We start from the raw sequence: 13,811 nt of genomic DNA, 5'->3' as shown, positions 1-13,811 counted from the left end.
ACATTTTCAAGCACAAAGAATACAACCATTATTCAACGATGTGATGATGAAAACTAGTTTAAGTGAGAATGAATATCTCTCTCTAATAGAACCCATGCTTAAGTGAATCGTTGTTTAAAATATGAGTAGGAAACCTCATGACTGAAGGACTGCTTGATCTGAAACATGCATAGTTACAAGAATTTAATAACATGACATCGCACTCACGATGTGCTTAAACCTAAGACCACCTCAACCGAAAATCTCGATTTTTCAACTCAAAAAATGCCGTGAAACTCAAAAATGCGTGATTCATCTCCAATCGAACTCCATTTGCCCCATTTTGCGAAGGTAATAGTCTTTCTCTTTCGTACGTTTCTTTGGAAAGTTCGGTAGTAGAGACAAAAAAAAGCAAAAGATGAACAGTGCAAACGCCAATATTGGCGTTCCACTATTCACGGCGCAACCAAATAGCAGAAGTTTTACCGTCGACTGGGAGCTTCACGAGCGAACGTCATTCCAAAGCTTTTGGAGTTCGGTTGGAAGATGCCCTAAGCTAGTGTTCAGATGATCATTACAAAAACTATTATTCAGTGACATCATGTACATCCCATTTCCATGTGCCATGGAATGTTAGTAGAAACTAGCCTTATCTGATTACCATCTTGAAGTTTGGAAGACTGCATGTCCGTAAACATTAAGTCATCCTTATGATGAGTAATATGTCACCTAACTTCTTTTAACAAAACTTTTTTATATATGCTTAGGGCTGTAAGCGAACCAAATGTTCGACGAGCTACTCGTGGTTCGAACTTCGATTAAAGCTCGTTTGTATCGTTTAATTAATAAACAAAACAACTTGAACAATATTTTAAATACTCGATTCTTAAATAAACAAACTTGAACACTAATGCGTTCAGCTCAATTTATGTTCGCGAACAACATTCATTTGAAGTTCGTGAACAAGCTCGATTCGTGTTCCGATTTTTGAACTTCGTTGAATAATGCTCCGATAAAAATAATTAAATTTAACTATTAAAAATTAATAAAATATAAATAATCATTACCTTTGTTATATAGACAATTGTTTTATTATAAATATGTTTGTTCATAGATATGTTCATGAACGTATTTGTTTGATAGTTAAAAAAAATTTCGTTAATATGTTCGCGAACAAGCTCTATAAGCACTTAAACGAACGAACATGAAACTAAACATGAAACCGAACCATGAACACTCATAAATAAATTGAACCCAAACATGAACACAAACAATTTAAAAGCTCGAAACAAACATGAACCAAAGTTGAACAAACTGATATTAAAATTGAACACAAACATGAACACTCACATACTCGGCTCGGCTCGGCTCGTTTGCTGCAGCCCTAATACTGCTGGACAATACATCAGCAGCGAAGAAGATTTTTAATTCAAGCATTACAGATTTCAAGTTCTCTATGTTACAAAAACACAAGCAAAATGATGCAGGAGAGGAAAAACATATGTTTGCATCTTTAGAGTAAAAAAAAAGTAAAGGCAAAACGTTAAAATGCTCACAATCTTGTTGGAGCGATGTGCAGAAGACGGCCACACAGGCACAAAGAAAAAGCCCTTCCATGTTAATCCCACATCAGTCACCGATACAGATGCCAACACCAAAAGCCACAACAACAACAGACATTATCACTTTGGAAGATAATTTTTGTTGGTTAATATCCATTCCAGCATACAAACCACTGGTTTATTTACTCAAACTTTGCCCCTTCTGAGATCTATATTTCACATAAAAAACAACAAAATATTAGAAGATTAAATATGCTTTGCACTGAAACATACTTAACAAAATGATAGATCTGACGTTCAAACCTGATAAAAACCAAACGGAGGTTAAGCATTAGACTTAGATTCATGGCGGTATAATTGAAAGATTTGCAAACAATCGAAAAACCATAGAAGCTCCCACAAAGGAATCTGCTTGACACAGACAACCAGCAGCATTGAACCCAACCGACAAGAGCCGTCACACTGAAGTGGAAATCCAGTTAACGTTGTTGCTGCAGAGTTTTCAAAAGCAGGCTATTTAAATTTCAAGCAAAAATCATATAAGAATCAGATTAAAAATTTACAGATGCTAAAAACAATTTATATAAATAAAATCGGTGGGAAAAAATAACAGCTTTCCATTAGCATGGTTAAGGATAGTTATTGGCAAATTCCAGAAAGCTGCAAAGAACCTAAACAATTAACATCTTTAAAAAGATTCTTAAATTTAGAACAAACAAGATCAAGGCATAATAAATTATTTGAAGGCTCAAACATCTTCAGCTTCAACTACACTCTACCGCCCAATGGAAGATTCAGAGAAGCACGTATTAGGAAACTTCAAAACAGAATCTGACCTTTCTGCAAATAGACTTAACAAATCAAATTCCAAGACGGACAAAGAATACCAACAAACCCTAAAAAATCGAAAAAGAGAGAATACCGAAGCTGAATCCTAGCGCCTAGGCGACATTAAGCTGCTTGTTGGCCATGATTATGCCAACAGCTAACTACGTTCATTCCCCACGCCCCCGCGTTCGATATTACCCGCGGCTTTTTCTCGGAATCCATTCCTCGCCTCTAGCCTAACCGAAACCGAAAAGTAACAAAAAACAGCCGGTAACAGAAGAATGGCCAGAGACTTATCTTCCTTTAACATCATTTGTAGCCTTGTAGCTTATAATATCAAAGTAAAAGTAAGCATTAAATGTCTAGTATAACAACAAAAGCATAAATATAAATTGTCTAGCACATGAAGTTTCAACTATTCAATAGAAGGAATGATATGATTAGCTTCCTAAGTGGTTTGTCTTTGAACTTCTATATCATCTTCAATAAATATCATAGCTTTTAATTTAGGCTCATCAAGTGAAAGATTAGCAATTTATAATATTCCCATATCATCAAGAGACTCAAATCCATCTCGGAAATGAGAGAACCTCGCTCGCAGCCACGGAAGTAAATACGATGGGTCTTTTTTCTGATTTTTTTTTTTTTCAACGGACACGTCCTTTTGAAATTAAATAGTATTTTAATTGGATACGGCAAAGCCGTATCCGACATGTATCGGAAGCGTATCCGTATATAGGCGTATCGAATACAGCACGCATTCATAAATAAGTATATCGGTGCAACATAGGTCGTGTATTTATATTCATTCTTCTTAAAAGTTTTCGTTCACTTCTGAAACAAATCACAAATCAGACAAAACTGCAACAACAAATTAGTTCAGAAAGAAGAACTTGCAAAAAGAAAATACAATGAGAAACTGCAAAGAATATAAAAGAAGAGAGAATCATCCATGGGAAAGAATGACTTCAATAAATGCAAAATTAATTAAGATTGGCGGTTCAGGAATATAGGATTCTTATATGACAAGCTGCACAATGTACATATAGTTTAAAAGAGATTCTGATATCTGATATAGGGGAAATTAAAGATTCTAGGCTTCTAGCTTCCACCCTTCCCCCCAAAATCACATGGCTTCACTTGAGGCACAAGAAAGAATGGAATAATTGGAGACTCAACACAAGAAGAGAAATACATATAATTTAAAAGAATAATTAACATATAAAATGGGTTATGAGATCTCAACTCTTGGTTTGGCCAAGCTCCACATCAGATTCTGTAACACCATTTGATCTATCCTTGAGAAGCTTCACATTCTCCTCATCACTTATGGCACTTGCAGCAAGCTTCGCCAGCTTCTCGGATTCGACGGCCCAACTGTAGACAATCATGCCTACCACTGCAAGTAACATTCCTAGGATGTTCTTGATGGTAAGGGCAGAGTCAAACAATATCCATCCGAGAATCAACACGCATACGGTCTTCATGTGACCCAGGACTTGGAATGTTGTTGCCGAGAACCGGCCGATGCAAAGATACTGGCTCATGTTGCAGAAGACCGCCAATGTGCAGGAAAGAATTATAAAAAACTGTAACAATGAAACATAATAGCTCAATGAGAAATCTGCCTGTGGACTCTCTTCAAGTTAAGAGCAACCAGATTGTACCAAAAAAAGGTGATGTTATGTTATGAGGAATATACAGAGTTTAATGCATTAATTGTGCTGAAGAACTTAACTAAGTCAAATCTAATACATCTACTCTCCTAACTGAGTCATCAGAAGACCGCCATTTTATGCGACCAAACCATCTAAGACTACTCTCTCTAATCTTATCTTCCATTGGAGCTACTCCAACTTTTTCACATATATGCTCATTCTGTATCCTGTCACTAAGAGTAAAGCCACTCTTCCACCTGAGCATCCTCATCTCTGCAACACGTACCTTAATATTATGCTTCTCTTTTAATGGCCATATTTTGCACCGTAAAGCATTGCATTTCACCACCATCTTATAGAATTTCCCTTTAGTTTGAGGGGAACTTTTCTATCACAAAACAAGCCCGATGCATTCCTCCACTTCAACCATCCAACTTGAATTCTACTAATAATATCCCCATCTATTTCACCATCACTCTGAACAATAGACCCAATATATCTAAAACGTGTACTCTCATTAATGACTTGATCGTCTAAAGTCGCAAACCCCCAACTAGATCTATTACTAATAAAATTATACTCCATATAAATTAAAAAATAAAAAGTGATTGCATACGGCCCCAAGTAAATATTCTGCAACATTCAAATCCATTTTCTTCCCAGTATGAATTCTTTAGAAGCATAGTATGATGGAGTAAATCGCCGAACTTTGTTAGCATGCTTTTATTGAAAAGGACAGATGAGACTTACTAATGCTCCAGTAGAGAAATGGTACTTCAAGATTGACTGCCCATTGAGGCAGTAGTCCATGAATGGACCCAACACGATAAGTGATGCAGCTTGTATTGGTGCTGTTTTGCTCAGGAGCTCAAATGAACCAATGCTGTACTTCTTCTGAAAAGAGCCAATAGTCTGGAAGAAAAAAAGAAGCATAATAATAAGCCACACCAGATAGAACAATGGAGAAATACATGTAACCATCAGAAGCCAAAGAAACCATGACATTTGAAAACAACAGAAGGTTCAAATATAGACTTTGCAATACAAATCAAATAATAAAGAAAAATAAGGCGGTATCTTAACAAAGCACAATCAACAATTTTAATTAGATTCAATGCTCCAGCATTCTTTTGATTTTTTTTTTTTTTATGAATATGGAAAATGGTAATACTGACCATTATAGCTAACAAATTACAAGCACCACTAGCCCTTTGGCAGCCAAAAACTAAATGTTCTTAGCCAAAGGTTAGCTATGTCACAGTATGAGGACGAGAAAGTTGCCTAAATGCTTTATAAGGGTTGAATACATGAAACAAATTACCAATAAAGCATAATAAGGATTTGGAAAATAAACAATTAACCATAGTAATAGAAATTCATATCAGTTAAATTAAAGAGGAAAGCATATTATTAAAAATAGAAAAAAAACAAAAAAAAAATCAGGAAATATAAATATACAATGAATGAAATTTATAATAGGTTTTCTCATGAGCCTTCTCCCAATAAGGAATACTATCATCAAGCAACCAAGATGCAGAAAATTTTGCCTGAAATAAAGGCAATATTGCATCCAAAAACCATCTCATGTCATTTACCATTCATTTCCAAGCACAAAAATATACAACATTATTTCAATGATGTGATCAAACTGTTGAGAAAGAGTTAAGGAGAATGAATATATCTCTCTAGTACAACATTAATTCAGCTATTACAGATTTCAAGTCTCTAGTTTACAAAAACAAAAGCAAAATGATGCAAGAGAGGAAAATCATATTGCATTGAGTATATGAAAATGTAAAGGCAAACGTTAAAATGCTCACAATCTGTTGGAGTGATGTGCAGAAGACGGCCACACAGGCACAAAGAAAGCCCTTCATGTTAATCTCCACATCAGTCACCGTACAGATGCCAACGCCAAAAGCCACAACAACAACAGACATAATCACTTTGGAGGAGTAATTTTTGTTGTTTAATATCCATTCCAGCATACAAACCACTGGTATTATACTCAACTTTGAGATCTAAATGTCACATAAAACAACAAAATATTAGAAGATAAATAAGCTTTGCCTGATCATACTTAACAAAATGATAGATCTGCGTCAAACCTGATAAAAACCAACGGAGTTAAGCATTAGACTTAGATTCATGGCGGTAATTGAAAGATTTGCAACAATCGAAAACCATAGAAGCTCCCACAAAGGAATCTGCTTGGACACAGACAACCCAGCAGCATTTGATACCCAACCGACAAGAGCCGTCACACTGAAGTGGAAGCCAGTTAACGTTGTTGCTGCAGAGTTTCAAAGCAGGCTTATTTAAATTTCAAGCAAAAATCATATAAGAAATCAGATTAAAAATTTACAGATGCTAAAAACAATTAATATAAATAAATCGGTGGGAAAAATAACAGCTTTCCATTACGCGTGGTTAAGGATAGTTATGCAAGATTCCACAGGCTGCAAAAAACTAAACAAGTAACAATCTTAAAGGTTCTTAAATTTAAAACAAACAAGGTCAAGGCGTAATAAATTATTCGAAGGCTCAAACATCTCAGCTTCAACTACACTCTACCAGCCCAATGGAAGATTCAGAGAAGCACATATTAGGAACTTTCAAAACAGATCTGACCTTTCTTGCAATAGACTAACAAATCAAATCTAAGACGGACAAGACTACAATCAAACCCCTAAAAATCGGAAAAGAGAGAATACCGAAGCTGAATCCGTAGCCGCTAGGCGACATAAGCTGCTTGTTGGCCATGATTATGCCAACAGAGCTAACTACGTTCATTCCCCACGCCCCCGCGTTCGATACCCGCGGCTTTTTCTCGGAATCCATCCTCGCCTCTAGCCTAACCGAAACCGAACAGTAACAAAAAACAGCGGTAACAGAAGAATTGGCAGAGACTTCGAGATGTGAACTTGGGAAACAGATGAGCAGCAGAGAGTCGGGAAAAGCGATTATATTTGTCGAGCAATCGGGGTAAAGATGGGATCTTTGAGAACCCTTCACAGCGCCGCCAAAGGAGAAGGAGGATTCAAATCCTATTACATATGACAAAGCAGGAAAGAAGTCTCAGCGAAGCCTGGAATGCTGAGGAGCCTGGAATGCTAAGGAAGGAAGGAAGAACCAACGAAGAATACACTTTTCTCTTCCCTGCCGTCGAGCTGTCCTTGTATTTTTTTTTTTTTTCTTCATTATTATTTTTATCTTTTTTGAAATTTACTAAGCACGCGTGAATTTGTAAAAGTCTCAAAAGCTCCCAATCATTGAGCTATATTTTATTTATTGTTATTTACCATCTTTAAATAGGCTGTGCAAAATATTAAAAAAATGAGTACTTTTATAAAATTATAATTAATTGATTAATTTTTTAGAAATTACATAGGTACTGTAGATTTTTATGTATTAAAAATCACTAATTTTAATTTATTTAAAATTAAATGTATATAATAATACATACTTTTTAATATCATTTAGATATTAGAGAGTTATGTAAATAAATAAATAAAAAATTATGAGTTAAATATATGAATATGTAAATCTCACAATTCTTCAACCACTTTGTCTGAAATTGAACCTAAACATTAAGTCAAATCCTATGGGATCTAAGGCACTTTTATTGTATAAATCAACTTAAGATATTTTTCTTTCCTCTAAGGTCTCATTTGGGACATCTTTCTTACTACTGTTTAAAGCAATTTTTTGAACTAAAAAATTGTTTTAAGTTCAAAAAATTGCTTTAAGAAGCAATAAAAAAAATCATCACAAACGAAGTCTAAGTTAAGCTTAACACTTTTCATCCCTGTTGCGGGCTAGAATATACGCGGCAGTAGAGTTAGAAAATTTTCGTCAGAGCATTGTACGAATATCTAGCACACACAAACATAAGATAAAATAACACCAGGATTTTTACGTGGAAAACCCGAAAGAGGGAAAAAAACCAGGGGGCCACGCCCAGTTGAAATAATTCCACTGGTGTTTGTTTGAGGTAAAAAGGCTGATTTGTCCCACAAGTTAGGATAATTAGATTACAATCAATTTCTTCTAAATTGAAACGAAGTTTACAAAGTTCTGCAGAATTCAGGAGTCTCCCGAAAATTCGGCAGAATTTCAGCGTATTCAGGCGGCAGAAAGAACTCCGGCGGTGGTCGAGGAGGAGATGATTCTCCCTTTCCCCTTCTTCTCTTCTCTTATTCTCTCTCTTCTCACTTGAGTCCTCTTGTGAAGAATGAGGGCTCTATTTATAGTTTTTATGGAGTGGCATGACTTGTAAATAGGTGTAAAGATCATGGGCGAATAGGGAGTGGTCGAATGGATAGTTGATGTTGAATCCTTCGATCGTTCATCGTTTGTTGGACATTTGAAAGCCTTAGTGATGTCGGAATTTGGCGATCTTGGGCTCGTTGGATTCTTCTCGTCGAGCCGTTCGATTCGAGTATAAGCTCGTTAAAATCGGAGACCGTTTGGTAACTCAAATTGTGGTACGAGCTTTCCAACAGCACTTCGGGCGTTTGATTTGGGCTCATTTGGGCTCGGATTAAGTTGAATTTGGTATCGTTGGGTTCGTATTTCCAAGACACTCAGTTTGACTATAAGTTTGCTGAAATCGGAGTTCAGGTGCTTCCGAATTTAATTTTTGAAGTTTCCAACTTGATTTTTGCGCCGGGATTCGTGCCCGATCAAGATAATTTTGTGATGACGTATCAATCCCTAATCAAATTATGGCGCTATCAATTTAACTCATTGGAATCATCCTCATTTATACGTTAAAGCTTGATATTCCGTTTTCAATAGAAAAACTCATTGCACTTAGATACTTCATTTCGAGTTAAGTTCGATATCCTTGAGACCATCTTAAAATGTGAGAGATATGAGGGGCCCAACAACATTATCTTGACCGACATGATCTGAACCCTTGGAGATGCTAGGTATACAAAGATATGTAGAACATCCCATGAGAGCTGGTACTTTCATTTGGCTATGCTTCAGCCTACAAATCTTTACGAAGTTGTTAGCATGTTGGTCTTAGCTCTAGCATAAGTAAATACTTCCATATCATGGTCATATTGTTGGGCAAATTATTAAGTCCGGTCACCGGACGTTCGGACCTCCAATCCAGACGTGCCACGTCACTAAAATACACTGGAGCCCGGTGTATTTAGGTGACATTGTACGTCTTGATTGGTGTCCAAACGAATCCGGACACCGGACGTAATAATTTGCCCATAACTCCCAATACCTAGCAAAAGAGAACAAAAATATGCATATAGCACCAAAACAGTGTGTGCATAAAACATCAGAATGTGTCCTTAGCACGAGAATAGAATTTTCTCCACACACACAAGTTCTCCTCATAATCACACATTTCAATTAAATAATAATATCATGCATTGCATTGTAGTAAAAAGAAATATAAATAAATTCATTTCAGAATTTAACATAATGCATTAACGATTGGTAGAGGAATATACTATTGAGCATAAATTCGCAATTCAAAATAGTGAAATACAACTAACTTATTATTTTAGAAAATGACCAAAATATCTAGAATCCGCGTCTCTACAACTTACATAAATATATAAGATAAAAGTTTGAGTTATTCTCATTTTTAGACTACGAAAATATAAATTAGATCAAAAGAATAAAAAAAATTCGTATTTTTGAAAATTGATAGTGTCAAAATACAACATAACTCGAATCGGACAACTTTCAAATCTGGTTGTCAACTAAAAATAGATTGAAATCTCCCAAACCAAATCTCTCTCTCTCTCTCTCTCTCTCTCTCTCTCTCTCTCTCTCTCTCTCTCTCTTAGAACTAAATATTTTTGGTTTGAAATATATGGATCAAAATTATACCATTATAAATCTCAATTTAATTTAATTTGAGATAATTGTAATATAAATTTTGACAATATAATTTAATTTAACAATAAAATATATTTTTACAAACTGGATTTTAAAAAATGGTCGTTTTTCATGAGGCTGCCCAATGGCAAGTGCCTCGCTGGTTGCCGGTTGAGATGGACCGAATTTAATATGGCATAATTGGGTTTACTTTGTTGGACCGGTCTGATCAAGAAATATATCGATGCGATTCTCAACCAAGCTTTGACATATGGCTTATCAATACCAACTTATATTCTAACAGGCAATATGGTACAAATATATATATTACAAATTTTATTTAGCCATTTTAATCAGTAATTGCAATGTTGCAATTACTGATTAGAAGTGGCTAAATGAAGCTTTTAATGGCAGGGGTCTACAACTATCTATAAAAATAGTGATAGAATATTTATTATTAAAATATTTTTTAAAATTATTATATGTATTATAAGTTTTATTGGATGGTAATTTTGTTATAATTTTTACGGTTTAGCTTTTGTCGCACTATATGGGATCGGCTACATGAATATTTTTTCTTGGTTGTGTCCTGATGAGAGTTAAATTTTCATTTAAATCTAATAAAAATATCATTTATAATACTTTATAACTAAGGTTTTTAGGTTTACCTCTCTCTTTCTTAACATAGCCCGAATCTAATACATCTAATCTCCTAAATAAGTCATTGAAAGTTGACATTTTATGTGAACAAGCCATCTAAGATGACTCTCTCTAATTTTATATGTATTCTACCTAATTCAACTTTTTCCACGTATATACTCGTTTCACATTTTGTTTCTAAGAATATTACGATAAAAAATTTTAAAAAAATGATTAAAATGTTATAGCCAAAGAAAAATGAGGTACTAATATGAAAAAAAATCCGGGTAAGGGGTGTCAATAATTGACACGACCCAATAACCTGACCTAAAAAATCCTGGTTAGGGTTGACCCGTTTAACAAACGGGTCGGGTTCAGGTCTCAACTTTCGACCCGTTTAATAAATAAGTCAGCCCGAGTCAACCCGGTAACCCGAAATTGACCCAAAATTGAACTGGTAACCAGGCTAGGCGCCTCTGTAGTCTTCTAGAGTTTCCATTTTTAATTTTCCCATGTTGGACAGGGAGAGAATTTGGATTCCTAAACGGAGGCCCCGGGCCCGAGGGATTTGGCCTTGCTTTGTCAGAGCCTCTGCAGCTTTGCCTCAAAGGGATTGGACTGAAAGTCCGGAATCACCGGATGACTTAGACTAATCTCGCTTGGCCAGTCGTCTGCAGTCCACATCAAGCATCGCGGTCCACACTCAAGGTCAAGTCGTTAACACGTTCGTTGCTCGCGGACTCGCCTAGTCAACAAATGGTGACTCCACGCCGCGATCCACACTCCACAACGCATCGGGCCACCAGCTGCCATCAACGTCCTGTCGAGTTCCCACTCCGTCGGCCTCCGTGTAGAATGCAACATCTTCGGCACTGCCTCGCCTGCCGTTGTGCCACCAAGTCAAAGGGGTTCACAGGTTGGGTCTGGTCAACCCGGCAACCCGTGCGGGTCGAGTCCAGGTTTAACTTCATGACTCATTTATCTAAACATGTTGGGTTCGGGTTGACCCGTTTACGTCCGGGTCAAGTCGGGTTTGACCCGAACCAGACCCGTCGACCCGAATTGACACCCTTATACGTCATAAGCTCCGTCAAACCACTGCTTGAGGCCCTGAGCTCCGCGGAACCACCACCTGACGTCCTAAGCTCTCCCAGACCACCGCTTGAAGCCCCAAGCTCTGCCAGACCACCACCTAATGCCCGGAGTTCCGTCAGACTACCACCTAACGCTAGAGTTCCATCAGGATACCACATGATGCCTGGAGTTCCGTCGAAACACCACCTGATGCCTAGTGTTCCAATGGGGCAACACTTGGGGCTAGGAGTTCCGCCGGATCACCACCTGACGCCGGAATTCTGCCGAACCACAACTTAAGGCCCAAACTTCTACCGGACCACCACCTAAGGCCCGGACTTCTTCTGAAACATCACCTGAGGCCTGGACATTTTTTCAAACCACCACCAGAGGCTTAGATTTCTGCCAAACTACCACCTGACACCCAGAGTTCTACCGGAGTACCACCCTACTACTACGATCTTTCTGACCCAGTCTCTTGCCGACTATAATCTTTCCGACCTCCGTTTCGAATATGGTCTTTTTGACATCTGTTGCCTACTATGGTTGATCTTCCGACCTCCATCGCCTACTATGATCTTTCCGACCTCTATCCTATCGACTTTGGTCCTGCCGGCCAAACAAGCATGTTTATGTTGATTATTGTAACTCCCACAGTGTAATGCGTTCTATATGATGTACATTTGTGACATCAAGTCAACGCCTTCTCCCAAGGAAGGGCCTCATTGGTAATCGATTGCAAATACTAGTGGATTCATTTAAACCCGGCCAGGCCCCGTGGTTCTTCTCCCCTTTTCAGGGGTTTCCACATAAAAATTCTGGTATCTCTTATGAATGCTACGCTATCTCTTTCATCTACTTATTTGTTGGACATTCGTACAATGCTAAGATATTAAACTTTATACTTCTTTATCGCTGCGAATGCTTAGGACACAACACAACTATTAAAAACCTAACACAAATGGACGGCAAGTGAAACATGATGAAATAATTAGTCTCAAATTTAAAATAATAAATTTATATAATATAATTTATATAATATACCAAATTACATAAGAATTTAAAAGTAAAATTGTCATATTATAAATAGTTGCATAATTTTTTATTTCAAAATAAATATGACAGGAGCCACCCCAATTACGAACAAATTCAATAGGGATAACGTAGAAGGGCACATGCCCCCACTAATTCTAACCTGCCCCTTAACTTCTCTCACTTTGACAAGTTCCGGTCAAAAAATTTGTTAAAAAAAAAAAAAGAAAAAGAAAAATCACAAATTCATGGATGCAGAATCATAAAGTGATTATCGAAAATATTAACTGCTCGTAATCAATATTTCGCCAATATTAATACAATCAAATATAAAAATTAAGATAACTGAGATATCATAAAAAATTATCTTGATCGGACACGAATCTCGATGCAAAATAAAGTGGAAAACTTCAAAAATTAAATCCGGGGCAATCTGAACTCCTATTTCAGTGAACTTATAGTCGAACTGTACGTCTCAAAAATACGAACCCAACAACACCAAATTTGACTTAATCCGAGTCCAAATGAGTCCAAATCAAATACCCAAAGCAGGTTTGGAAGGTTCAAACCATAATTTGGATTACCAAACAATTTCCAAACGTGACACATGCTTATATTTGAATCGACCAGCTCGATGAGACTAATTTAATGAGCCCAAGATCGCTAAATTTTGATATCATTAAGACATTCAAATGCCCAGTAAAAATTCACGATCAAGGGATCAACATCGGCCGTCCATTCAAACAACTCTCAAATTATCATTGATCTTCCTTCTATTTACTGGTCATTTCACTATCATAAAACTATAAATAGACCCCTCATTTCTCATTAAAAGAGGAACCCAAGCAAGAAGAGAAAGATGAGAAGAAAGAGAGTTCTTTTGCCACTAGACTCCTCCTCGATCATTGCCAGACTTCAGCACGGCAACCAACTGTCGACAGACTTCTGCCCGTCTACTAACGGACGTCGGATTTCTGCCCGGCACGGACTAACTCTAGACTTCTGTTTGATCTTAAGATTTCAATTAGATTGTTGACTATTGTAATCTGATCATCCTCAATTTCAAGGATGAATCAGACACTTGTAATTTACTCAAACACTAGTGGAATCATTTCAATTCGGCGTGACCTCATGATTTTTCCTTTTTCCAGTGTTTTCCACATAAAAAATTTGATTTTTTTTCTTCTGT

The 13,811-nt window shown here is 36.8% G+C and overlaps 1 protein-coding gene and 1 pseudogene across 1 annotated transcript; both read right to left on the bottom strand.

The window, feature by feature from the left end:
* Nucleotides 1-2,591, bottom strand: part of LOC110105285 — a 4,955-nt pseudogene extending 2,364 nt beyond the window's left edge.
* Nucleotides 2,592-3,336: 745 nt separating this feature from the next.
* On the bottom strand, nucleotides 3,337-7,188 carry LOC110105283 (UDP-rhamnose/UDP-galactose transporter 1-like). The gene is made up of 5 exons (XM_020834723.2): nucleotides 6,742-7,188; nucleotides 6,136-6,320; nucleotides 5,848-6,048; nucleotides 4,778-4,939; nucleotides 3,337-3,958 (listed from the first exon to the last, which is right to left on the bottom strand). Exons 1-5 carry the CDS (start codon nucleotides 6,866-6,868, stop codon nucleotides 3,611-3,613), a joined length of 1,023 nt encoding a protein of 340 aa, XP_020690382.1. The 5' UTR covers nucleotides 6,869-7,188; the 3' UTR covers nucleotides 3,337-3,610.
* Between the last annotated feature and the right edge of the window lie 6,623 nt (nucleotides 7,189-13,811).

This window comes from Dendrobium catenatum, unplaced genomic scaffold (assembly GCF_001605985.2).
Source record: "Dendrobium catenatum unplaced genomic scaffold, ASM160598v2 fragScaff_scaffold_716, whole genome shotgun sequence".
In the NCBI taxonomy this organism is placed as follows: Eukaryota; Viridiplantae; Streptophyta; class Magnoliopsida; order Asparagales; family Orchidaceae; genus Dendrobium; species Dendrobium catenatum.
The sequence above is the reverse complement of the archived record's forward strand: the minus strand, read 5'-3'. Positions and strand labels throughout refer to the sequence as shown.

What these genes read in the sequence shown, in the direction of transcription:
- LOC110105283 (XM_020834723.2), bottom strand. Translation starts at nt 6,868, where the DNA reads ATGGATTCCGAGAAAAAGCCGCGGGTATCGAACGCGGGGGCGTGGGGA. An exon ending in CGGCTACGGATTCAGCTTCG is followed by an intron (nt 6,321 to 6,741) that starts GTATTCTCTCTT and finishes GAAACTCTGCAG; the next exon opens with CAACAACGTTAACTGGCTTC. An exon ending in ATTTCTCTACTGGAGCATTA is followed by an intron (nt 3,959 to 4,777) that starts GTAAGTCTCATC and finishes TCATTGTTACAG; the next exon opens with TTTTTTATAATTCTTTCCTG.